Below are 26,585 nucleotides of genomic sequence, written 5' to 3' on the forward strand. Positions count from 1 at the left end.
CAGATTTAGATTAGAATAAAAATTTATTTTGGTAAAGAATTATATTGTTTCATTTGTAAAAGCTGAAAATGCTCATATAAATTACCAGCCCAGAGCTTGATTTCCACTGGATTGTCCGCATGAAACAAGAGTGTGTTACTTCTTCTTGCCAGGTTTGGGGGCCTTTTCGAGGCCTTGGATGTGTTTCCGGGGAAGCTGATACTCTTCTACAATCCAAAAAGCAGAAACTCCAAGCTCGCTCTTCTCCTGCTCCCTCCCTGCCACCTCCTGCCCTTGGCCCCCCACCCCCATGGGCTGACCCACCGGCACTGCTACCTCCCTGCCCTCTCACCCCACTGTGCGCTCATTTCTGTTGTGAACTTCCGTTCAATCAACCTTCATCATGTGACCGCTTCTTCTATACCCAGCTCAAACCTAGCTCCTCTGGGAAGCGGTCTGGGATGGACCATTTATCCTTATACCTCATGGCTGAAACGTGTATTTTAGCAATTTTCACACTGATACCCACTTTCTAGGGTATACTTGAGGCATTTATAATTTTCTCATGAGACAGAATGTATGCATCTGTGTTTAGTCATGTGCTTGGCTATTTTCCTCTGTATTTCTTCTTAGTATCTCAGATAGGAATTCTTCACTTAAAGGGGTCAACTCCAAAAGTTAGCTACAGGGTCCTGCCTTAAGCCCTAAAATACATTTGCTTATTGAGCATTTACTATGCCAGGCCCTGAGCACGAAAAGGATGAAGGCAAGGTCTCTGACTTAAGTTGCTCCGTCTAGCAGAGCGCTAATATTAGGAAAAATTGGCCAAGTTGCAGATGCTAACCAGAAACATAAACACAACTGGAAAGTGATACATTGGCAATTTCTTAAATGCTAATTTAAGGACAGAAAAAGAGTGGGGCTGCTCTAAGACAGGCTTTGTTTGACCCCTAAGCTGGGCCAATGAGCCCAGATGTGGTTGGGCAGATGTGGGCTGTGGGAGGGTGGGCACACCAGGCAAGGGAACAGAGACAAAAGCACCAAGTGTGAATGTGCCTGGCACATCTGGGGAACAGCAAGGGCGGCAGCATGGCAGAGGCCCAGGGGTGGGGGAGAGAGCTGCCAGAGACCCCGAGGGGAAGATGATCTGGACTGGGAGGGTCTTATTTACTGAGTGTAGGAACTTATTCTGAAGGCAGTGACAAGGCATAAGGAGTTTTTACAGGAGAGTGATGCGATCTCGTTTGTTTTAGAAAGCTGACTCAGACAGATATGGTGTGAACTGAGGACAAACTGGAGGCTGGATGCCCCAGACGTGGTAGAAAGAACTCAGGCTCTACAGTGTGACAAACCAAAGTTCAGAGCTGGGCTACAACACCAAACAATTGAGTATCTCAGGGCAAGGTACTGAATCTCTCCGAAGCTCAGTTTCCTCATCTGCAAAACAGAAACAGTTCTGCAGCATCGTCAGATTAAGAGAGATCATGCCTGCATGAAGCCCAGCAAAGTACCTAGCCCAGTCTGGATGCTCAAAAAATGTTTTATAAAAGGGAGAACCAGGAAGAAAACTACTCCGAGAGCATGGTGGAGAGAGTTCTGAATTTGGGGGGGGGGGGGGTTGCGGGGCAAAGGATCTGGCTCAAGTATTAGCTCCAACTCTTGCTGGCCAAGAACCATATGGCCACAAAGATTATGACGACTGGCGTGAGTTGAATTGGTGGGAAGATTTCTGCTCCTTCAGAGGGGATGCTCACCAAGCAACAGGCGGCTGAGGTGATGGACCTGGTTTCCCTGGATCTGGACCTGCAGGCTGTCCTTGGCCCCAGGGGCAGGTGTGACGGTCGCACTAGCCTGGCATCGCTGCTGGAGGATGGCGGCCACTGAACACGGGTCCAGGCCATAGGCCTCCAAGTTCCGGACCACAGTCACCTGTGGGGACAGAAGACTGATGGCAGGTGCAAACACAGGCCCTCCCCTTCACAGAGCCTTCTGGAGCCTCCGCAGCTCTCCACCCTCTATGTTCACCATCCCCACACCCACGGTACCTTTTCCTCCACGTGGTACTTTTATTTTTATGCTTATTGTTTCTTTCTATCCCATCCAATATATATACTTAATGGAATACTCTCTATCCCACATGTAACATGTGGGAACTTTTTAAAAAGTTCTTTTATGGGGCACCTGGGTGGCTCAGCCAGTTAAGCGTCCAACTTCAGCTCAGGTCATGAACTTGCTTTTGTGAGTTCGAGCCCCGTGTCAGGCTCTGTGCTGACAGCTCAGAGCTGTCTTGGATTCTGTGTCTCCCTCTCTCTGCCCCTCCTCTGCTCACACTCTGTCTCTCTCTCTCTCAAAAATAAATAAAGATTAAAAAAAAATTCTTTTTAAGTTCTTTTATTATGAAGAGTTAAAAACATAAATAAAAGTAGAACTGATTACTGAGCTCCTATGTTCCCATCACTGGCTGCAACAATTATCAACTCAGGACCAACCTCGATTCACCTAGACCCCTGTCCATATTACTTTAAAGCAAATCCTCCTGCACATCAGATCATTGTATCTACAAATGCTTTTGTACGTATCTCTAAAAGATAAGGGTTCTTTCAAAGACAAAGACAAAACCATCATCACACCTAAAAATGAATGGACAATAATTCCTTAATATCAAGCATTTCATCAGGAACACATTACATTTTTCTATTATTCATCAACTTCACAAATGACATATATATCATTTTGAGATTTAAAAAGAACATCAACACTTAAAATCACAATTCTCTCTTTTTGAAACAAGTTCTCTCGCATTATTTGTGACTAGAGAGAGATGGTCAAGTATGTTACCATCAGGAGTGGGCTGGGGAGGGCTGCTCTCGATAAAGTTACAGGTTCCAAATAACCCAGGCCTGTCAAGGGACTCCAGCCCCAGAGAATCTCAGAATTGATAAGACATCAGAGGTCACACCTATTTCGGCACCTCCATCTGATGCGTGAACTCCTGGCTACATCTTCCCCCAAGTGGTTGCCCAATCTTTGCTTGTGGACCTCCAGAGACAATAACTCCCTATTTTGCAAAGCACCAATTTTAATTTTGGACAATTCTAACTGCAATCATCAATATTAAAACTTAATGTTTAAATAAGTTAATACAAGCATTCCCTGATTTTTCAGAGTACACGGTATGCCACTTGGCTCTTATGAAAAGTCCTACATTAGTACCTGTTTTTGCTGATTCAAATCCACAGGGTTTTCGCTTTTGTAAAAAAAAAAAAAATGTGAAAAGGGAAAATAGCATTCGGCATTGGTCTTCTGGGAGCCCTCACAGAGGCAGCAGGCACCGAGCAGCAAGAACACCCCGGTCACTCCTTCCCCGGAACTACACTCAGCCACCAGAGCTTTGAACTTTGTGAGCATCTGGGCCTTATCTCCATCTATTCTATGTATTTGTTAGCAAGATGTGTCCTGAGGTATCAGAAAAGCCTAAAAGAAGTTATTTTTGGGGTCCAGGAACACTCAAAATTTTTTCCATATAAATTCACGGTAATTGCTTTTTTCGCTTTACAACCCTTTCAGGTTACAATAGAATTCAGAGGAGTGCTCCACTTTAAATAGTGGGGATTGAAGAAGACACAAAGAAATGGAAAAACATTCCAGCTCATGGATTGGAAGAACAAATATTGTTAAAACATGAATACTACCCAAAGCAATCTGCACATTCAGTGCAATCCCAATCAAAATTGCACCAGCATTCCTCTCGAAGCTAGAACAAACAATCCTAAAATTTGTATGGAACGACAAAAGACCCCGAATAGCCAAAGTAATATTGAAAAAGAAAACCAAAGCAGGAGGCATCACAATCCCAGACTTTAGCCTCTACTACAAAGCTGTAATCATCAAGACAGTATGGTATTGGCACAAAAACAGACACATAGACCAATGGAACACAATAGAGAACCCAGAATTGGACTAACAAATGTATAGGCAACTAATCTTTGACAAAGTAGGAAAGAGTATCCAATGGAAAAAAGACCGTCTCTGTAGCAAATGGTGCTGGGAGAACTGGACAGCGACATGCAGAAGAATGAACCTGGACCACTTTCTTACACCATTCACAAAAATAAACTCAAAATGGATGAAAGACCTAAATGTGAGACAGGCAACCATCAAAACTCTATAGGAGAAAACAGCCAACAACCTCTTTGATCTCAGCCACAGCAATTTCTTGCTTGACACATGTCCAAAGGCAAGGGAATTAAAAGCAAAAATGAACTTTGGGACCTCATCAAGTTAAAAAGCTTCTGCACTGCAAAGGAAACAATCAACAAAAAGAAAAGGCAACCAACGGAATGGGAAAAGATATTTGCAAATGACATATCGGATAAAGGGCTAGTATCCAAAATCTGTAAAGAATTTACCAAACTCAACACCTGAAAAACAAACAATCTAGTGAAGAAATGGGCAGAAGACATGAATAGACATTTTTTCCAAAGAAGGCATCCAGATAGCCAACAGAAACATGAAAAGATGCTCGACGTCACTCATCATCGGGCAAATACAAATCAAAACCACACTGAGGTACCACCTCACACCAGTCAGAATGGCTAAAATTAACAACTCAGGAAACAACAGATGTTGGTGAGGATGTGGAGAAACGGGAACCCTCTTGCACTGTTGGTGGGAATGCAAACTGGTGCAGCTGCTCTGGAAAAGTGTGGAAGTTCCTCAAAAAATTAAAAATAGATCTACCCTGTGACCCAGCAATAGCACTGCTAGGAATTTATCCAAAGGATACAGAAGTGCTGATTCATAAGGGCACATGTACCCCAATGTTTATAGCAGGGCTATCAATAATAGCCAAATTATGGATAGAGCCTAAATGTCCATCAACTTACAAATGAATAAAGAAGATGTGGTTTATATATACAATGGAATACTACTTGGCAATAAGAAAGAATGAAATCCTGCCATTTGCAGCAACATGGATGGAACTCGAAGATATCATGCTAAGTGAATTAAGTCAGAGAAAGACAGATATCGTATGTTTTCACTCATGTGTGGAATTTGAGAAACTTAACAGAAGACCATGAGGGAAGGGAACGGGAAAAAAAATAGTTACAAACAGAGAGTGAAAGAGGCAAACCATCAGAGACTCTTGAATACAGAGAACAAAATGAGGGTTTATGGGAGGGTGGGAGAGAGGGGAAAATGGGTGATGGGCATTGAAGAGGGCACTTGTTGGGATGAGCACTGGGTGCTGTAAGTAAGCGATGAACCACGGGAATCTACCCTCAAAACCAAGAGCACGCTGTACACACTGCATGTTAGCCAATTTGACAATGAATTATTTAAAAACAATAATAAACAAACAAATAGTGGAGAAAACCTACATACATAGAAACTGCTTAGTACAGAGTCTGGCACATAACTACACACTCGAGAAATAGTGCCTATTGCTAATTATTATTGAGGTTATCATTACCGGTTCTCATTCACTGCTTATATGTGAAGCACAATTCTAAGTGCTTCACGCATGTATATTCCTTCATCTGGTCCTCACGGTGCCTTATAAGGTAGGCATTATCACCATTTTTCACATTAGTAAACTCAGGCAAAAAACCATTAACTTTCTCAACGTCAAGCAGCAAGGCAAAAGCCACATTTGAACCCACATGTTCCTAATGCCAAAGCCCACTCTTATAACCATACATTAGAAAGTTCTTTATTCTGAACCCAAGTATGTCTTCTTGGGATTTCCACCCAGTATTCCTACTTGTCTTCTCAAGGCATCTCAGAATGAGTGCACTCCTTTTCCCAAGAACAGCTTTTCATACACTTGAGGACAGACAGAATTTGTTTCCTATGTGTCTGTTGCCAGGCTAAACACACTTCTTTACAAGCTATTTTCACTGAGCAAGACCCAAGAAGTAACAATGAGAGCTGAAAGCCCATGACAGGTCTAAGAGAAAAATAAAAATAAAATCTTGTTTACCTTTGGAACTAGGCTCTAGCGAGTTTCCCAGCACAAAATCCCAGAGGGAGGGAGTGAGGGGGCAGCATCACCTGTTTTCTATAAGGCCCAGCCCACTTACGCAAGCATGGGTCTTTCATTAACTATCTTTGTGGTGTGCCAATCTAAAATCCTCTAATCACATTGTAGAGAATAAAACTTATAGCAGGGACATTAAATCACCATCTTCCAACATTGTGTCTTTTAAAATTTACCTTTTTATTAGACGCTCTCTGTGCTAGGGTGATGTCAATTGGGCAGATTCTGCCTTTCTTCACAATGGGCTCTTGTCCTGGAAAAGTCACTTGATACACAGGCTGCAATTTTTCCAAACATCTGAAACAGGAGTTCATAAGCTATAGACTGGTAAAGCCAACAGAAGCTATCTCCTCATTCCCCGCTACGAGCGGGCAGCTGGGTGTGAGCCAATTTGCAGGCAGTGGTCTGCCCTGGGCTGCACTCAGAATCACCGACCTCACCCAAGGAGCTGCACCCAAGACCAATTACATCAGAAACTCCAATATTCTTTAAAGATCCCCAGAGCATGGCCAAAGTCAAGGCCCATGGATTCAGGGAAGGGATCATCAGTGACCTGAACCCCTGAAAACTGTCCAGCAGCCTGGCCTTCTGAAAATCTGTCTGGGCTGCCTTGTGGAGTTTACTCCGTCTCAAGACTCTCCTGTACCCAGTGTGCTGAAGTGCTGCTTCACATTTGTGACGTGTTCCAATGAATCTTTTAGAGAACTCCTTTACCACAAAGAGTGTCCACCTTCTATCTAACCAGATTTTCTCTTGTTATCCTATACACTGGGACTGACCAACTTTTTCTATGAAGGGCCCGATGGTAAATATTCTACGCCTTAAGGCCACAGGGTCTGTGCAACCAGTCAACTCTGCCATGGTAGCATAAAAGCAACTGACAGACAATACATAAACAAATGGGTGTGGCTGTATTCCAAAAAATACAGGTAGTGGGTCAGATCTGGCTCATGGGCTGTAGTTTGCAAACTCCTGATGTACATAATTTTCAGTTTTGATCTGTGGAACAAGAACAAAGAGTAAGAATCTTTCTTTAAGACTTTAAGACAATTTCTCCCAGCCTTCTTTTTGCTTCTAAATCTTTCTGAAGTTCTTAATTTTAATTCATTGTTCTTCTTTCTCCCTTTTAAGTTCTCTCTTTTTTTAAATTTTTTAATGTTTGAGAGAGAGAGAGAGAGAGAGACAGAGAGAGAGAGAGAGACAGAGAGAGAGAGAGAGACAGAGTGAGAGCGGGAAAGGGGCAGAGAGAGAAGAGAGAGAGAGACAGAATCCGAAGCAGGCCCCAGGCAGAGCCCGATGAGGGGCTCGAATCCATGAGCCATGAGATTATGACCTGAGCTGAAGTCGGATGCTTAACCGACTGAGCCACCCAGGTGCCCCTTAGGTTCTCTTCTATATTGTGTTGGCTCAAATCATTCCAAGGAACTTCCACATCAAAATCACCAAAACTGTGTTCATGTAGACGATTATCAGTTGAATTATGGAAAGAAAAATCAAAGACTGAGACAGTGACAACTTTACAGTTCAATGTGATGGACATTCAGGGGAGGGTGGGGGGAAACACTGGAGAGGGACTGCCAATCCCCACTACCTGGTCAGGAGACTGTCCCATGGAAGCTTCATGACTGTGTGCTGTTCGTTTTTCTCTAAGATGCAGTCACATAGGATGGGATCCAATTTCACGAGACTGAAGGGAAAGAAGAGATAATAAAGAAATGCCACTCCCGCCCCTACTGACCCCAGGGCCACCTCAGGATTCGTCTCTTGTATGTCCTTTGTTGTCATCCAGAACCATTAGAACCAATTTAGGGACCACAGTCCATGAAGCAGTGTACCCTGTGGATGGGACGTATGGAAGGTTTTCCTAGAACAAGGGTAATGCAGGTGGTAGAGGGGAGGTGGTGATGGGATCCCTGGCTCAGTTCTGCTAACTCATCATGATTAGGCCAACAGTTTCCAACTCTCTGATCATGGGGATATCTTCTGGAAAAAAAAAAAGTAACGGAATGTTCTTCATTTAGTAGTTTATCTTTTGCACCCACTTACTAAGAAAACAGAGAACACCAAAAAGCCACAAGGACTTCGGTAAAATTTTTCTAAGTTTGCATTTTATTCCTCACAATAGCACATGCATTTGAAAACCAGCAGTGGATATATATGAGCTGATACGAACTCAGGCTATATATAGTCAGTGCTGACAGCACATGTGGATCTGAGCACCAGACAACAACTCGAGGTGTGTCCACAGCCTCTGGCTCAGAAACCACTGGTCCAAACGGCTGTGCTTTCCCCCGTTCCCCTCCAGTGCAGACATCCTCCACAGGGGTGTGCAAGAGTGCGTCGTCACGGACTAATCTCCAGCAGAGCTCCACACCCACTCACTTTTTGTTGTCCGCATCAACGAGGTCATTTCTCTTGACATAGTTGATGATGATCGTCCGGACCTCACCGCCCTCGAGAATGCTCCCCTTCCTAGGTCAGAAATGATCGGGGGGGGGGGGGGGATGGTTAGTTCCTGCTGTGCCAGGAGATAAACTGTGGACACCAAGACTCGCTCTCTGCTAGGCAGGCTGCTTTCCTGGGCTCTCTGACCTCTATTTTCTTCCCTTTCCTGACTGACGTGAGCAGGACCGTGTGCAGAGTAGTTACAGGTAGAAAAGGGAGAGGACTACTCTCATTTGTTCAGAGACGCTTCCCAGGGGAAGGAGGCTGGAAGCTGGACGTGAGAGAAAGGGAGGACGGGGCAGAGCACATTCTGCCAGTCCCAGAAGAAAGCTACTCAGCTGGAGAGGATCTATGGCCAGAGCACCAAGCAGGCAGAGGAGGGCTGCTCTCCAAAAACTCACTTGTGGCCAGACTCCTGGAAGAGCAGAGTCATGCTGGCTGGGACACAGTAGAGGGATTTTATATCTGGAGGGTGATAGGGCTGTTCCCTGCTACCCTCCTGGATAGTCTGGGAGGTCGGGGAGGGCTCGGCTATGACGAAAGATGTGATCCTAAAACCCGGCAGAAGGAAAGAAAAAACACATTTTATACTATACCCAGGTGCCCCGGGCCAGCTGAGCTACGGTGACCAGGCCCCCCTGCACTCACCTCGGGTGCTTCCAGTCCACAGCCACAATGCTCTCCACCCCTTTGCTCAGCTCCTTCACCTGTATAATCTGCTCCTGCTGCATGTGCTGCAGGAACTTAGAGAGCTAAGGGAGAGAGGGCCAGTGCTAGGGACTCCACCGATGGCACGCACATCCTGAGCGCCTGACATACCCCACGCTGAGCCTGGCCTGTCCCTGGGTGGGGCACATGACAGTCCCTGCCCTCATCAAACCAGGAACTGGGAGGCCCCCCACTCTGAGGCTCAGGGAGTGGGAAGCGGCTACAGACTAACTGGTGAAACCTTTTAGAACTCTGGCCAGATATAAAGGGGTGGAAGGGAGAGAGGGGCGTGGGTGCCCGCCCAACTGCCTCAGTCCAGGGAGAGTTTTCTTTCCCCTCCTTACACCAGGAATCAAAAAGCTTAATTCTAGCCTGAGCCCTACAGACAGGGCTTCCCCAGCGTCCATCCAGCTCATGGCACATGGGCCCCTACATGACTCTCTGTGTGGGTATGTGGAGAAGGTAGCTGCTTACCTTTTTGTAGCTGGACTTCTTGATGTCCAGCTGTCGTCCTTCAGGGCTGGTGGCAGATGGAAAAGGCAAGTTAAGCTAACAGAAGAACTGTGGTGGGAGCTGCCCGGTCCTGAGAGGGGGACATTGTTCCTCAGCCATCCCCCTCCACATTCAGGTAGAAGCCGCTGTTCCAGACTCTGACCAGTGGTGGCATCAGAGAGGGATACCGACTTTAGGACACTCTAGATCACTGCTGTCCATCAGACCTTTCTGTAAATATGGAGCGGTCTCTGTCTGTCTATCCAATATGGTAGCCACTAGCCACATGTGGCTATTAAGCCCTTAAAATGCAACTCATGGGACTGAGGAACTACATTCTAATTTTAACTAGTTTCAATTTAAATGGCCGCATATGGCTGGTGGCTACCATACTGGATATGGCTTTAGAGTTCTCTCAAACTAGACCACCTTCTGTGGTCTCCAAAGATTCACCTCAAGGAGAACCTTTCCAACACCAAGCTCACTGAGGCAGCTGGGCCCAGGACAGGATTTGGCAAACTACGTGCTGTAGGCCATATCTGGCCACATCCCTTCACTACTGTCACTGAAAGGGTAGAGCCAAGTAGCTGCAATAGTGACTGTCTGGTCTGCAAAGTCTAAAATATTTACTATCTGGCACTTTATAGAAAGAGTTTGCTGACCCCTACCCTACAGCTGTTAATTTTGGGGTAGGATGGTCCTGAGAAAGTCATAATCAGTCCCTGTTCTCAGAACTTACATTTTTCTCAAACTGTGACAAGCAACAGCAGTGGGATACACAGAGAGCCCTTCCAGAACCCCTCCCAGGTTAAGAACCTATATCCTAGAGAAGACTCTAGGACCTCTTTCCCAGTTACTTCCAACCCAGCAAGAACAGGACAAATTACCACACACTCTGACCCCACACTCGTATAGGATGCCTTAAAGAAGCCCACATGTAAACAGGAAGAGAATCACATTAAAACCACACGTTAAAAAACACGGTAAAATTCTCAAAAAAGAAAAGTTAGTCTGAGTGTAAAAATCAGTGAGCAAACCATCTGATCTGATATGGTGCTTATTAAATGTCAGGCTATTTAACTTTGACAACAATCCTACAAGCGCTGGAAATGAGGGTTCAGAGAAGCTCCATAACAAGTTCAAATACACCTTGTTCCAAAACCCTGGGAGCTGGCATTTAAGCCAAGATGTCTGTTTTCAAAGTCCAGGTTCTCTCTACATGTGATCCTGTCTTCTGGCCCCTGTGTTCAGGGTGTGGGGGGGCTCACATGGATTCTTCCTCCTGACACAATGTAACCAGGACCACCTACTTTGAAAGTAACCTGTGAAGGGGCTGTACAATCCAGATGAAGCCTCCTGACTGAGAGGCTCCCGGGGTGGGCGGGGGGGGGGGGACTCTTCCTGAATAGGACAGGCTGCTCAATTCATGAGACAGCTCGGAATCACCACAGCTGAGGCAATGCTCGGAGAATATGGGGAATTTAACCCGAATCAACATCCTTTTGCTGGCTAAAACTGAAGTGTTCAACACTCAGGACCAAATTCATTTGCCAGATCAACCCTCCACGCCACTCTCTCCACAGCATGTCCCTCAACGAATTCTCCCACAGCCCTGTCCTGACATACCACCAAGGGACAAGAGAGAGCCCTCGCCCCGGCCGCCAGCCCCCACCACGCCTTCCATACCAGCAGGACAACATGTGGCTGCCAAGGAACGTGCTGGTGAGTAAAGGGAGGTCAGCTTTTCTGACTTGGCATTTTAAAGCATGCAAGAAGCATCGCTGTACCAGTTCATCCATTTGTTCTGCAAGGAAAAGACAAGAACCATATTTTTCTGACGGATACAGAATGCCTAGTGTAGTACAATCCCCGCCCAGCCCCACCCCTGCCTCACCCCCTTAGCCCTGGAAGGAACCCATCCTGGGCACCAAAGCTTCTGAGCACTGAGCCTTTCAAGAGGGCAGACCCCAGAGAAGAGGTCTAGCCACAAGGTCCCACCCAGCCAGGAGCAAGTGCTTCTCTGACAGAGAAGTCAGAGCCTAAAAAAACCGTGGAGGCCTCTGGGACTGGAAACAGTCCAAGTGCCAGGACAGACCGGCACCAGGGAAACATGACTGGTGTGAAAGAGACTCCAGGTCAGATGTCAAAGGGCTGCTGAACTACCCTCACCAAAACAAGGACTTTCCTGTTCTCCTAGAGCTGCTCTAGTCAGAAGCATAGCAAAGCATGTTTCCTAAACTGACAGGAAGTGGGTCCTTCTACTCCCAGAGCTATACCTTGAAGGGTCTTGCTGTCTGTGGGGTCTGGGTTCAGGCCCCTGACACTGGGGTCTTCCGAGGCTTCTGATAGGGACTTCTCCCCACACATCCGCTGAACCTCCCCATTCTCCTCCTCTCCCTCCAGGGTCAGGCGCCTCAGGTCTCCCTGCAGGGCGGGGTCTGCCTGGACAGACTCCTTCTCTTCACTGAGATCTGGGGGATCCAGGGCCAGTGGAGCAAGGGAAGGTGGAGAAGACTTGTCTCCAGATCGCCTGGAAAAATCGCATGTCAGAAACGGCAAGCAGCAGCCACGATATTCTCCAGTCCTGCTCAGGGTCAGCTGGGAGTCCAGAGAGAGTAGGAGCCATGGCAGTGGTGTCCAGGAGACAGCAGAGAGTCTGAGCTCCCATCTAAACTCTATTTCCAGGGCACCTGGGGGGGCTCCACTGGTTGAGCATCCGGCTTTTGATTTCCACTCGGATCGTGATTCCAGGGTCGTAGAATTGAGCCCCATGTCAGGCTCCATACTCAGCATGGAGCCTGGTTAAGATTCTCTCTCTCTCTCTGTCTCTCCCTCTGCCCCTTTCCCCAACTTGCGTGTGCTCACACTCTCTAAAATAAAATAAAATAAAATAAAATAAAATAAAATAAAATAAATAAACTGGATTTCTAATTCTGGGCCCAGAAAAAACCCTGCCTCAGTTTCCTCATCTCTCAAATGGGGAGGGTAATTCTTGCTTCCTCCCTGGCCCAAAGGAATAATAATGTCACTAATATACATCTGGGGACAAGGACAGATCAAAGAAAAAGTAGTTAAAAGAGAAGCCCCCAACAGTATCCCCTTCACATGAGTTAAAAATAAAACATTTTGAATTAAATAAACAGGAAGATGCACAGGTACCTGCAGTACCAGTGTGGGGAAATACAAACCCGGGGCTCAGAGTACTTGTCAAGGAACAAACCCCTGGCCTGCTCCACAACTGCAGAATCAGTTGCTTCCCTGTGATGTCAGGGTGCAATCTAACCCGCAGCGTGGAGATTACGTGGCTTTATGCCACCGAGTCTCGGGAAGACAGGGAAAAAAGCAACGCCTCGTACAGAGCACGTGGAGCAAGATCACGGAAAGCAAACTCAGTTCTAACTAAGGGTTGCAGCACATCTCGTAGTAGTGTTAATAGTGAGGCCAGACTCTACATTTAGGCTGTTCTGCTAAGTACACAAATTTTTTAAAACGTGGGCAAGGGGAACGGAGCCGATGCTGGTAAAACAATTAGCAGTGTGACCCCGACGGCCCTGCTCACACTGACAGAACAGCAGGTGCCTGGAGAACATCCGGAAGCAGCCCTCACATATCTGCTGGCACACAGGCCAACGGGGTGTACCTGCAGCACAGCAGGCTTTGGCCAATACTTATCAAATGAGGGACTCCGACGCTGGGCTGAAGATGTAAGGATGTGTCTATGCCAAAAGGCCACTTCACCCAGCCTAAAGACCAGGCAGAGTGCTTTCGAGAAAAGTACTATTACTGTTTTGGTAAAAATGACAAGAAAATAACCAGAAAATAAACTGGTACATGGCTTGAGAAAGCAAGTGTTGGGGCGCCTGGGTGGCTCAGTCGGTTAAGTGGCCGACTTCGGCTCAGGTCACGATCTCACACTCTGTGAGTTCGAGCCCCGCGTCGGGCTCTGTGCTGACGGCTCAGAGCCTGGAGCCTGGTTCAGATTCTGTGTCTCCCTCTCTCTGACCCTCCTCCGACATGCTCTGTCTCTCTCTGTCTCAAAAAATAAATAAACGTTAAAAAAAATTAAAAAAAAAAAAAAGAGAAAGCAAGTGTTATGGTGAGAAAACGTAACTTCCACAATAGGGAGATTGGAAATGGGAAATCTGAACAAAAATAATCAGGTCATGACTGTGGTGCCTGAAGGTCTACTCTGCTTTGATCTGGAATCATAAGCGAGAACACCGGGGCACTCACTGTAGGGCAAGAAGATGCCTAAATGTGTGTGGCAGATAAAACCACACTGATTAAAGCCATATAAAACAAGAATATCCCTGTACTGAAAAGCAGAGCAGAGAGTCTGTAAGGCCTTCTTCTAGGCCCAGGATTCTACAATCCACCTGGAAAATAATCAAAGTTCTCTGCAATTTTTCTCTGAACAAGAACAAAAAAAATTAAACCAATCCATCCATCCATCCATCCATCCATCCATCCATCCATCCATTTTTCCTTTCCACACTAGCAAAGAAATTAATATCTGGACCAGCAACTTGCAGAAGGACGTGGCAGGGACGCAGGCTCTCATTTGTGAATGCAGGCCCTGTGCTCTATCCCCCCAGCCAGCCATCTCTCTGACAGAAGGAACACGGAACCCACCATAAGTGGTCCTGGTAGGTGTGGAGCACAGAGAAGCCCCTTCCCTTCAAGCCTGAAGTGAGCATCTCAGCTGTGGACATGGCAGCAACTCCGACAGCAACAGGGGCTCTGAGAGGGAGGAAGCCAGACACACACGTCAGGGAAAGTCTCACAGGAGGGCACATGTCAGGACTATCTCTCCACACATATGCTAAGAGCACCGCGTTTGCAAACTGGAAGCAACCACCCGCATCACAGGAGTAAACTCAGTCATGTCTCAGTGTTCTTCAGATTAATTCTAAATAGGACTTTCAAAAATCCCTTGACCAACATGCCCCTTCTGTCTAAGTAACTACTCTGCTTATGTCATCACTGTTTGTTTTATCCCTATTATGAATCAAACCCAGGCATGACTTGCAAGGATATTTAAAGTTACCTTTGTTATGATCTCACGGTTGTGAGATCAAGGCCCATGTTGGCTATGTGTTGGGTGTGGAGCCTCCTTAAGACTCTCTCCCTTTCAAAAAAAAAAATTCCCTCCATTTAATTCCAAAAATATAAATGACCTCCCTTACCTTAAAGGCATAGCCATCCTATGCAGAGATTCAAAAGGAAGGCCATTGGTATGCCATAAATTAGGCCAAGGGAGGCCACAGGGAAGAGAGAAGAGAGAAACAGTGGAACTAACTGGGGAGGTTCCTTCTAAGCTGGCTCTTTATTACAGGGCTCGCTCCTTGTAACCATCTACTAAGAACTGAGTAAGTCCAGTGATTATCAAAAACAATCTCTTTCACAGTAACTACATAAACTTCCAAAGCCCAAATGGGACATGTGTGCCAGCCCAGTCCTCAAGCATTGCCCACACACTGCCTGTAAGGTCTGCTGCCCGACAGGATCACAGAGAACAGACAAGCCTGGCCAAGGTCACCTGGGCACAAGGGAGGAGACTCAAGGGCAGAGTTCCCAACACCTGAACTTAAGAAAAACGTTTGCTAAGCTGGTGGCTCCACTTACTGTGCCCACAGGTCAATCAATTACTACCACAGAAACTTTGAAGCTGGCTTCTCTCTCAGTTCCAAAAAGAGGGATCTTTTTCTTCTACCTCTGAAAGGGCCGTTGGCTCAAAAACTTCAATCTCGAACATGCTTCATATTTTTAATAAACCCCCCTTCATACCCTCATTCTCTGCCACAAACCATCTACAGCTACATCCCCACAGATGTTTTAAAGGCCAAATTGAGCAGGCCAAATACACGTGTCTGTAGTTTTCTCCCATCTTGGATAGAATTCCAGGGAAAACCAGTGACACCACCGTCCTTTTCAACTGCAAGTTGTGCAACAGGTAAACAAGGAAGGAAACCTTTCCAGGTCTTGGTTCCAAAAGGTTCAAGGAAAACAGGAGAACATGAGTAGCAACAGTAAGATCTTTCAACGCTGACCCCTCCCATGCCTACAATCTCTTTCTCTCTCAAAGAAGCAATGAGAAAAAAATTATGTTTCACACAAGGAAGAACAACGGATTGTATCCAGTGTTGGTGGGAGTGTGGGAAGACACGCTCTCCCTAGAGGCGTCAGTAAGATATTGTTGGTGATGAAGACACACTGGAGGTGACCACAAGGTCCACTCGGAGAGGACCTCTTCCATCACCACACAGCAGGTAAGAAGGCTCAGCGTCCCTGAGCTTGCTGACCTGGAAAATGTCCCCATGATCTTAAGTGAAAAAACAATACAGATAAAGTGTAATTTCATTTGGTTGTATTTTTAACCTACACACCAAAATCGTACGTTTTTATATGCACATATCTACACACATTCAAGAAGGCTGACAAGGATGTATGCATCAAATGATATGGTTACTTCTAGGAGAAAAGAATTTTTCCGAACCATTCATATGAATATTCCCTAATTTATTTTTAAAAAGATGCCGTGGGGTGACGGCTGAACGACTCTGTAAAAATACACTACAAATCACTGAATTGTACATTTGGAATTGGTGAATTTTATAGTATGTAAACTAGATCTCAATAAAGCTATTGGGGCATCTGCGTGGCTCAGACAGGTAAGCTTCCCACTCTGGGTTTTGGCTCAGGCATGATCCCAGGGTGATGGGATTGAGCCCTATATGGGGCTCTGTGCTGACAGCATAGAGCCTGCTTGGGATTCGCTCTCTCTCTATCCCTCCCCCATTGCGTTCTCTGAAAAATAAATGATTGAAAAAAAAAGAATTAAGAGAGAGGATGATGACGTAGATGATGGGGAAAAAGGTGTTAAGACAATGAAAGAAAGACCAAGAAAATGTCACACACAAGATGTGGTAGGGTCCCCTCCCTAAGGAGAGAAAAAAAGAGAGGGGAAAAAAACCACTTCAGGTAATCTGGCTATGCACCTATGTGACAACATCATGACCTTGTAAACTGAGACTACTTAATCAGACTACGTTTGTGTGTGTCACCATAAATGGAAGACAAAGAAATAGAAAATATATAAAAAAACTATGCCATGATCTTCAGGGCTCAATTCTTCAGGTATGAACCTAACTGAGCGGTATTGGTAGGAATAAAGTTGCTTCCTGGAAAGAAAAGCCTCGGTGTCATGACTCCGTGTGAGAATTCTGCTATATTACTTGGGGGCTCGTCCGGGATCTGATGGTGCGTTTCCACCTCCTTCGCCACTGGGGATACAAACCTCAGGGCACCAGCAAAGGCGGCCTCCCCTGGTGCCAGTGGACTGCTTGATCCGCAGGAGACCAGCCCTCCCAGCTTGCCGAGGCGAGGACCCCGTGTGTGCCAACGAAACCGATGAGGCCCAGGAACCAGCTCAGGGAGCACTCCTTGTCAGACTGGTAATAACCTGGGTTCGTTTAGGCAGACTTGCCCCTAAGAGGCAGAAGGGGAACCTGATCACCTCCCAGAGTTGCCATAGTAGTTCTACAAGGGACGAGGAATGGAGCTGCAACTCTAAGGAGTTGGGCACTGGGCAGCGGGTTGGAGTTGCTGTGTGAGTGTGTGTGGGGACTTGTCTCTTGTTCATTTCCTGGGTCAATGACTATGATAATTAGAGCCAACTGTCTCTGGTTATTCTATCTCAGAACGGGGACTTTAAGGAATATTCCCAAGAAGCTGCCGAAACTACTTTTATTTTGGGGAAATTCCCGATCTTCTCTGGACTGACACAGACTGCCTAATTCCACTAGTGGAAAACAAAACAAAACAAAAGAAACCTGGAGTCTGCTTCTCTGTCTGAGCTGATAAGATTTAAAACTGGGAATTCTCTTTCGGTGCCTTCTGCTCATACCTCTCCTCTTCTGCCTTCCCTTCCCCCTCCTTTTCCACACCACCTGGGGGGCAGCCTGCATAACTGGCTCCTCAATGCCTCAGGCACCATCAGCCCTTTCTCCCATCCTAGAGGTCTTGGAGCAAAGACCACACACTTCATATTTCCCCACTGGTGCCCCAGGTAAAAATAGACAATGGGGAACAGATTGATTTACTTTTAAATGGACACAGATGGAACATATTTGGTATTTAAATGGATTTAAGTTTGTTGGTTTAAAACAGACAACTCTTTAGAATTATCAGCAGTAAATATATAAAACCTTTTTCTACCTAAGGTTTTTTAAAGGTCAAATAAGCTGTTATCTCTGTTGCAATTTGTCAGCAAAAAGGTGACTTAAAATGATGGTTAATTTTGTCTGTCTCAAAGTTTTCATGGGTAATTGTTACGATAGCTTTCAAAGTCATTGGTAACCTAAAACATTAAAGTTTTGCTTGCATGATAAATTGAGATTGAATTCATTAGATAGCTAACGAGATAAGAGGCTAAAGCACTAATTACTAAATGTAGGTTTGTGCTTCTGACTTGTTACAGAGAAACTAAAGATATTTGGATCTGTGGGAAAACATGCTTTATGATTAATGGATTCTTAAGTTTGCCATCTAAAAAAATTCTGATGTAACATAAAGTACACAATTAGTTACCACTTAGTTTTCACTAGAGACTAAGGTTTCAAAGAGTTAAAATTCTGCTAAATGTAATTAAAACCGATAAAAACAAGAAAAGCAACTCTGTATGTAGAAAAGGAGATATGAAAGAAAGATATAAGAAATGGAAAGAGGGGCGCCTGGGTGGCGCAGTCAGTTAAGCGTCCGACTTCAGCCAGGTCACGATCTCGCGGTCCGTGAGTTCGAGCCCCGCATCAGGCTCTGGGCTGATGGCTCAGAGCCTGGAGCCTGTTTCCGATTCTGTGTCTCCCTCTCTCTCTCTGCCCCTCCCCCATTCATGCTCTGTCTCTCTCTGTCCCAAAAATAAATAAACGTTGAAAAAAAAAAAAAAAAGTAATTTTGTCCTAAATGAGACTGGTTATTTGGAGAGAAATGGCTTGGGATAAAATCTAAATGCAAAGAAAGGTTGTAGAAGTTTATGAAGAAAATCTTCACACAGACATTTTATGTGTGGTCAGGATGCACTAAGGTTACAATAAATGGATTTTAATAGTATACTGGGTTAAGATTAAAACTCCCCCTCCTTTGTTCCAAAGGCTGGGAACATGATGGCAATACCCTTCGTGCCGGTCTCTAAATCCTCCACATTTCTGTTGTTCCTGGTCAGCAGAGGACTGGATGCCCATGCCATATGAGGGAGGGATGATATATGAAGGGCTTTTACTAAGATATGTGGGAGCCATTTTACTAACTTTAGTCCATTGTATGCTGAAAACGGATATCCACATGGCTGAAACATATTTATGTGGGCATTGTTGAAAACAGCAGGGGAATGGACCTTGACTTTGGCTCTTTAACCCCTTCCCTCAATGGCCAATAATCAATATGTAAGTTACTGTTGGGCCAAAATAAAATTAGTGCATATTATGACAACCAGGAAAGTCTTGCTTGGTCACAGTCCATACCCCAAAGGTCCTGCAGGTGGGAAACAGAGGGGTAAAAACAAAACAAAACAAAACAAAACAAAACAAAACAAAACCAAACCAAACCAAACCAAACCAAACCAAACCAAACCAAAACAGGAAAGACCAGGTCAGCTCTTGGGAGGTAGGGTCAACCCGGGTAAGAATGACTACTCTCAGCACCTTGCGAGACTGAGAGGGCTTTTGGCTGCCAGTTGCATAGCCAGCCAGAACCCAGGGCCAGGAGATGAGGTTTCTCCTGGCCAGCTATAGGAAATTGAGATAAGGGACAACTTTCTTCCTCTTTCCTAGGTAATTCCCCAACCAAGGCCATTACTCCTTTGGAATGCATTATCATTCATTTTCTTTTGCACAAAGGCTTGGCCCCAAAACAAACTGGAAGAGGGAACCTGGCCACCAGAGGGAAATATCAATGACATTACTATCCTACAATGGGACTTGTTTTGCAAATGTGAAGGGAAATGGGGAGAATTCCCCTATGTTCATTGTTTTTGGGCCAAAACAGACCTAGAGAAGGAGGAAGGGAAGTCTCCCACCTCAACCTCCTCCTCCTCCTCCTCCTCCTCCTCAGGTCCTCAATCTGTAAAAAACAAAAAATACAATTCTGCTCCCTGCTACCCACCTTATCCAGGCCCTCCCTGTAACAGGCATGTATCCCTTATAACAAGCTAGAATGCCAGAAGAAAAAGCCTTTATGTTACAAGGTTTAAGACACATAAAAGGAAATCTAGGTAAATTTTCTGATCATTAAGTACATAAAGGCCATTCAGAATATTATGTATGTTTCGGTGTTGATCTGGAAAGATATAACGCTTTTGTTAAACCAGACTCTTAATGAGACATGTTTTGAAAAAAAAAATTAAGGAAATCTAAGATTTGGCCCTTAAATTATGCTAAATTAGTCACTATCTTACAAACACAAAATGAGAGCCTGATGGCCATCCTGAAGAGGTTGAGGGAGGCTCTCATTAAATATATGGCTATCTCCCCTGACACCCCTAAGGCTGAGATGATTTTAAAGGACAAATTTGTCACTCAAGCAGCCCTAGATATTCAGAGAAGATGCAAAAATCGGCTGTTGGCCTTTGAAAGGACCCTGGAGGAGCTCTGATGAGCTGCCAATTGGGTATATTATAACCAAGATCAAAGGAGAATAAGAATAAAAAAAACAAAACAACAAACAGAAAAGGAAGCTTAAAAAAAAATAATCTGAGACCTTAGTTGTGGCCTTATGTACTATGTCAGACTGGACTTCCCAAGGTCCTGGCACCAAGTGCCATTTATATGCCCGTTCAGAGCACTAAAAGGAGAACGTCCTCAGAGGGGACAACCAAAATGAAAACCCTATAAGCCATGCCCCTTATGTGGAGACAATCAGTGGAGATCCGAATGTCCTCAGGGACCTCTATCTGTGAGGGCTCAGATAACTAATGTCCCTGGAAGGACTAAGTGGGGCCTGGGGCTCTTCAAGGTGGCTCCCCTAAACCAACTGTCTATCAGAAACTCAGAGCCTTGGGTAACTCCAGGACAGAGACACAATTATGTGAGTTTTTAGAAGTTACTGGATATTGCAGGCTGCAGATACCGGGTTCAGGAAAACAGTTTGCCTGCTATATCAAGTATTAAAGGAAACTCAATCCCATCTACTCTCCCGAAAAAATAATAAACTGGGGTCTGACTCCTAGACACTGTCTCCAGCCCTTGGAATGGTTATAAACAGAGCAGAGTCATTACTATTACCAAACTCACAGAGCTAAAAGATCATTAAAACACAGGATCAGACCTTTCTTTTAGGAAAGGACAAAATTTAATCAAATGGCCTAAAGGGTGTTTACTGGAAAACAATTTGTCAAGGACAGTTCTGCAAGTGGTAGCAGCCTGTGAGGTATGTCTTAAAAACAATCCTTTCAATCATAAACTTGCTCTCCCAGACAATCAAGAAATTGGAGGCTATCCAGAAAGGACTGACAATTAGGTTTCAATACTTTTACTAATTGGTAAAGGTCTTCCCCTCCAAGACAGGAAAGGCACAAAAAGTAATACAAATTCTGCTTTATAAAATAATATCCAGGTTTGGCTTACCTAAAAATTTACAAATTAATCATGGTAAATGGCTGCCTTGACTCTTTCCCTAGTAGAACTCCTGGCTCTTGGAAGTTTTACACCTCAAAATAAAGCAAACTGCTTATACTCAGCAAAACTCTAAATAACACCTCACAAGCACTAGAAGCTTTAAAAAATTTTGAAATGAAGTTAGGGCCGAACTCTTAAAAATAGAGCTGCCATTAATGACTAACTGCTCCTGCTCCTCCATCACCTGGGTTATGAGAGAGTCCCTGACATACGTTGTTTACAAAGGCAGGGTCTCTCCTAGACTGTTTGACAGGTTTGGAAACCGTAGACATTATCTTAAGATGCTATCTTGTTGGTCAGTATAATCTTTACTTTGTGTTTTTCTCTTTATGTCCACTAATGTTTATGCTACCTTATGCCTGCCAGCCTTCCTGTAAAACCATACTGTGGGCCACTCGACCGACTCTTGGGTAGACTAACAGCTGTACCCCCACACCATCCCTTATCAGCTTAAAGAAGCCGGAACGGTCATCGTCCCTGTTTCCTAACAGCAGTTACAGGCCCTACTTCAGGGAAGAAATAAATAGGGAAAGGGTTGACATTAGGTAGGGAGAGATAAAGGACCTTCAGGGAGGCAGACTGCAGCTGCAGGTGGGAGGCAAAAGCAGCAGATGGGGTTCTCCCTTTATGAAATCCTTTATGGGTGCCCTCCCCCCATTATCAAGGACATAAGAGGAGATCTAAATGAGATAGACAATCTAACACTAAGACAACAGATGTGGGCCCTCGGCTCTACCCTAACCACCTTACACCACTGGGTCAGAGATATTACCTGTGAATCTGATCACAGATGCTCACCCCTTTAAACCAGGAGATGCAGGGGGCGCCTGGGTGGCGCAGTCGGTTAAGCGTCCGACTTCAGCCAGGTCACGATCTCGCGGTCTGTGAGTTCGAGCCCCGCGTCGGGCTCTGGGCTGATGGCTCGGAGCCTGGAGCCTGTTTCCGATTCTGTGTCTCCCTCTCTCTCTGCCCCTCCCCCGTTCATGCTCTGTCTCTCTCTGTCCCAAAAATAAATAAACGTTGAAAAAAAAATTTTTTTAAACCAGGAGATGCAGTATGGATAAAGGAGTGAAATGTCCAACCCCTAAAGCCCCTCTAGAGGGGCCCATTCACTGTTATTTTGTCCACCCCTATTACAGTAAAGGTGGCCCAAGTGGGTCCCTGGATTCACTACAGCAGAGAAAAGCTGGCATCTCGAAACTGGGAATGCATTCCTGGGCCTTCAACGCCATACAAGCTGACCATACAGAAGCAGCAATCTGCAACTCCAGAGGCTTGGGGAGACTGCAGCCCTGCTTTAGTCACTCTGGAAGCTGACTAATCTACACACAGCAGAAGCTTAAGGAATCGATGGTTTGGTGAAACAAAAGACTGTCCTTATTTTCCAGATCTATTTCCTTACTGTGATGCACTGTCATGTCCTGTTTCTCACTATTATTGTGATTCTTTCTCTACTCTTTGCCATAGGATTGGCCGAGGCCACCTCGGCCAGCTGGAAATGTGGGGAGAGGTTTCTGTTAACACTCACCTTCCTTTTGTGGATAGGATACTTTGATGGTACCAATGCTGGGAAACAATGGCCATGAGAGACTAGAAAATCAGATACCCACAAACCTTACAGTAAAACAAAATACCCTAGTCCTACTACTGGGGTTTGGTTTCCCAAAAGCTCAATTATTGGGAAAGACTGTCTTGTCTAGTGGGGAAAAAATTCATCACCATCTCTGTTAAAAACTTAACATGCCTAGGCCAAAGATTTTATAACTCAACTGCCCAAAAAACCCAATGTTGGGGAACCCCAGATCACCTTAAGCCAGATCCCCACCGCTTATCTAACTTCTCTCATCTCCGAGAGGCTGAAGACAATGTCAACGCAGCCATCAAATGGTGGGCCCCAGGGGGACTACACTAGATGTGCAAAAGGAGCGCCTATATAGTACCTCCCTATTCTGGTCAGGGTCATATGTACTGGAAACTATTCGTCCATGTCTTCCTGATCCCACTTGCCAGAGGGAAACATTTGGGAGTCCAAGTGTATGGACACAAGGAGACTAAAAGGAAGCAGGGTGCCTTACAGATTGGTAATTAAAAAGATGATAAATGGCCTCCTGAGCATATAATCCAATATTATGGCCTTGCCCCCTGGGCAGAGGATGGGTCTTGGGGCTACCACACTCCCATTTACGTGCTAAACCACATAATCAGACTGCAAGCAGCTGTAGAAATTATAACCAATGAAAATGCCAGAGCTCTTAACTTCCTAGCCAAGCAGCAAACCAAAATGTGCAATGCCATCTATCAAATGCCATCTATCTACCTGCTTGCTTCTGAGGGAGGTGTTTGTGAAAAATTTACCCTGAGCAACTGCTACCTACAGACAGATGATGAGAGGAAAGTCACAGAGGAGATCACAGATCAATGAGAAAGGTTACTCATGTCCCAGTTCAGATATGGAAAGGTTGGGACCCCGGGGAGTTATTTGGAGGATGGTTTTCAACTCTCAGGAGATTCAAAACCCTCATGGGAATTATCCTCCTAATTTTGGGAGGGTGCTTAACCTTACCCTGCTTAGTTCCCTTGGTTGTACGGTCCGTCTCCAGTCTCACTGAGGCCATGATTTAAAAAGGACAGCCACTCAAAAAAAAAAAAAAAAAAAAACAAGAAGAAGAAGAAAAGCAGGGGGAGCGCCTGGGTGACTCAGTCGGTTAAGTGACTGACTTTGGCTCAGGTCATGATCTCGCAATTTGTCATTTCAAGCCCTGCGTTGGGCTCTATGCTGACAGCTCAGAGCCTGGAGTCTGCTTCGGATTCTGTGTCTCCCTCTCCTCTTCATGCTCTCTCTCTCTCTCTCTCTCTCAAAAATTAATAAACGTTAAAAAATGTTAAACACGGGGCGCCTGGGTGGCGCAGTCGGTTAAGCGTCCGACTTCAGCCGGGTCACGATCTCACGGTCCGTGAGTTTGAGCCCCGCATCAGGCTCTGGGCTGATGGCTCAGAGCCTGGAGCCTGTTTCCGATTCTGTGTCTCCCTCTCTCTCTGCCCCTCCCCCGTTCATGCTCTGTCTCTCTCTGTCCCAAAAATAAATAAACGTTGAAAAAAAAAATTAAAAAAAAAAAAAAAAGTTAAACACAAAAAAGGACGGCCACTCATGTAATAATGTTATAAAAATATAAACCTCTTGGGGAGCCTGGGTGACTCAGTCAGTTGAGCATCTGACTTCGGCTCGGATCATGATGTCATGGTTCATGGGTTTGGGCCCCGCGTCGGGTTCTGTGCTGACAACTCAGAGCCTGAAGCCTGCTTCGGATTCTGTGTCTCCCTCTCTCTCTACCCTCCTCAGCTTGTGCTCTGTCTCTATCTCAAAAATAAATATTAAAAAAATTTTTTTTTAAATATATAAACCTCTAAACCAAGATGATGCTCTATGAAACGAAATAGAGAAGTCTGAGCATCAAAGGTGGAAATGTTTCTCTCCCTAAGGAGAGAAAAAAAAGAGAAAAAAGAAAGAAAAAACAAAAAACAAAACAAAAAAACTTTAAGGTAACCTGGCTATGTGCCTATGTGACAACATCCCTCATGACCTTGTAAACAAAGACTACTTAATTAGACTACATGTTTGTGTGTGTTACCACATATGGGAGACAAAGAAACAGAAAATGTATAAAAAAAATCATACCACGAGACATTCGGGGTCCAGTTCTTTGGGTACAAACCCAACTGAGTGGTGCCGGCAGAAATAAAGTTGCTTCCTGGGAAGGTAAGCCTTGGTGTCACGATTCTGTGTGAGAATTCTGCTACAAAGAGACTAAGAAGCCAACAACTAAATGCAAAAGGTATCCTAGACTAGATCCTTTTTCTTTTTTTTAATCTTTATTTTTGAGAGACAAAGCATGAGCAGGGGAGGGGCAGAGAGAGAGAGGGAGACACAGAATCTGTAGCAGGATCCAAGCTCTGAGCTGTCAACACAGAGCCCGACATGGGGCTCACACTCAAGCACCGTGAGATCCTGACGTGAGCTGAAGTCGGACGTTTAACTTTAACCCCTAGACTGGATTCTTGAATGGAAAGACATTTCATGGAAAAACTGGGGGAATATGAATAAAATCTACAATTGTATTCATAGGACTGTGCCAATGTTAATTCCTTAGTTTTGATACCTGTACTTTGGTTATAAAAAAACATTATCATTACAGGAAGCTGGATAAGAACTCTATACCTCTATACTATCTTTGTAACTCTTCTGTAAATATAAAATTACTAAAAAAACAAAAACAAAAACAGCAGCAGCAGCAGCTATGCTTGGCCCACATGTATAGACAGCCGCGCAGGCTCACTACCATCCCCCAGTGGCCCACTCCACAGGAAGCTGCTTTTTCTTCCTTTAATCCTTTATCCATAAGCTTGGGAAGCTGTCATTTCCCAAACCCTTCCCCAGTTTTACTGAAGATTTTCCCCCAAAGGCACAGTGGACTGACACAGTACCTGTTCCCCAGCAAGGCAATGGCACAGAGGTCACCCTTCTGTACCTGAGGCAGACCAGCAGGGGGCACCACGAGTCCTGGCAGCATCAAATCTGCAGCAAACGAAACAGATGCATCACAACCTGTATTCTGCCTCTAAACAATTCCAAGTTCTACTTCATCATTTATTCATTCACTCAACCTACAAACCTTTATCAGGTATCAGCAAGGTTATTCATAATGAAAAGTAAAACACGGCAACCTGAGTATCACAGCATTTCCCTAGGGGGGTAGTGGTCCAACTGAAGCACCAAGGCCAGTTCCATGACCTATCTTATTCTGGTTTCCCAAATTTAGCCTACTGACTTAAAGGACAGCATATGGCAGTTCACAAACTATTTTCTCATTGAAGTACAAAGTAGAAAGCTGACTGAAGCCTTTCAACAGCGTCGTAGAGGCCCAGGGACCTCACGGAAGCAGTCAAGAGAGAGAGGAAACGCAAACGGGGGAAAAATTCCATTTTTCAACCATATGAACGCAGGAAGCGGGTACATTTATTAGAGTAGTCGGTCCTTCCTAAGCGGGTTTCAGTCGATAGCCAGAATATAGGGAAATCTTCTTACCTGCTCCCCCCACCAGTTTTTCAAGCACCGGAGGCCACGTCGTGAAAGCTGGGAGAAGGTCAGGATAGGACCACAAGGTATACACTGCTCAAAAAGAGACACAGATTTACTGCCAAAAAGTCAATCCCCTGGGGCACTGGCAAAGCCAAACGCGAAGGCCACTTTAATT

General features: G+C 45.1%; 2 protein-coding genes across 6 annotated transcripts in view; one reads left to right on the forward strand and one right to left on the reverse strand.

Annotated features, from left to right (window-relative positions):
- RASSF5 (Ras association domain family member 5) overlaps positions 1-1,567 on the forward strand; it is a 72,023-nt gene extending 70,456 nt beyond the window's left edge. The window contains exon 6 of the mRNA XM_040462058.1: positions 1,233-1,567. Within this exon, the coding sequence (XP_040317992.1) occupies positions 1,233-1,265 (33 nt within the window). The 3' untranslated portion in view covers positions 1,266-1,567. The remainder of the gene's footprint in view (positions 1-1,232) is intronic.
- EIF2D (eukaryotic translation initiation factor 2D) overlaps positions 5-26,585 on the reverse strand; it is a 27,937-nt gene continuing 1,356 nt past the window's right edge. Inside the window, exons 2-15 of one of the 5 annotated variants that reach the window (XM_040462052.1) lie at positions 26,417-26,500; positions 25,816-25,906; positions 14,297-14,404; positions 11,941-12,194; positions 11,351-11,468; positions 9,647-9,692; positions 9,113-9,216; positions 8,866-9,015; positions 8,402-8,491; positions 7,611-7,706; positions 6,911-7,018; positions 6,196-6,316; positions 1,734-1,908; positions 5-206 (exon numbers count right to left, since the gene is read on the reverse strand). In XM_040462052.1, the coding sequence (XP_040317986.1) occupies positions 136-206; positions 1,734-1,908; positions 6,196-6,316; positions 6,911-7,018; positions 7,611-7,706; positions 8,402-8,491; positions 8,866-9,015; positions 9,113-9,216; positions 9,647-9,692; positions 11,351-11,468; positions 11,941-12,194; positions 14,297-14,404; positions 25,816-25,906; positions 26,417-26,500 (1,616 nt within the window). In that variant the 3' untranslated portion in view covers positions 5-135. Of the gene's footprint in view, positions 207-1,733; positions 1,909-6,195; positions 6,317-6,910; positions 7,019-7,610; positions 7,707-8,401; positions 8,492-8,865; positions 9,016-9,112; positions 9,217-9,646; positions 9,693-11,350; positions 11,469-11,940; positions 12,195-14,296; positions 14,405-18,969; positions 19,193-25,808; positions 25,911-26,416; positions 26,501-26,585 lie in introns of those variants that run through there. The other 4 variants (XM_040462055.1, XM_040462054.1, XM_040462053.1 and 1 more) reach the window with 4 other exon arrangements.

This window comes from Herpailurus yagouaroundi, unplaced genomic scaffold, assembly GCF_014898765.1.
Source record: "Herpailurus yagouaroundi ecotype Mexico unplaced genomic scaffold, PumYag 308, whole genome shotgun sequence".
Classification (NCBI taxonomy): domain Eukaryota; kingdom Metazoa; phylum Chordata; class Mammalia; order Carnivora; family Felidae; genus Herpailurus; species Herpailurus yagouaroundi.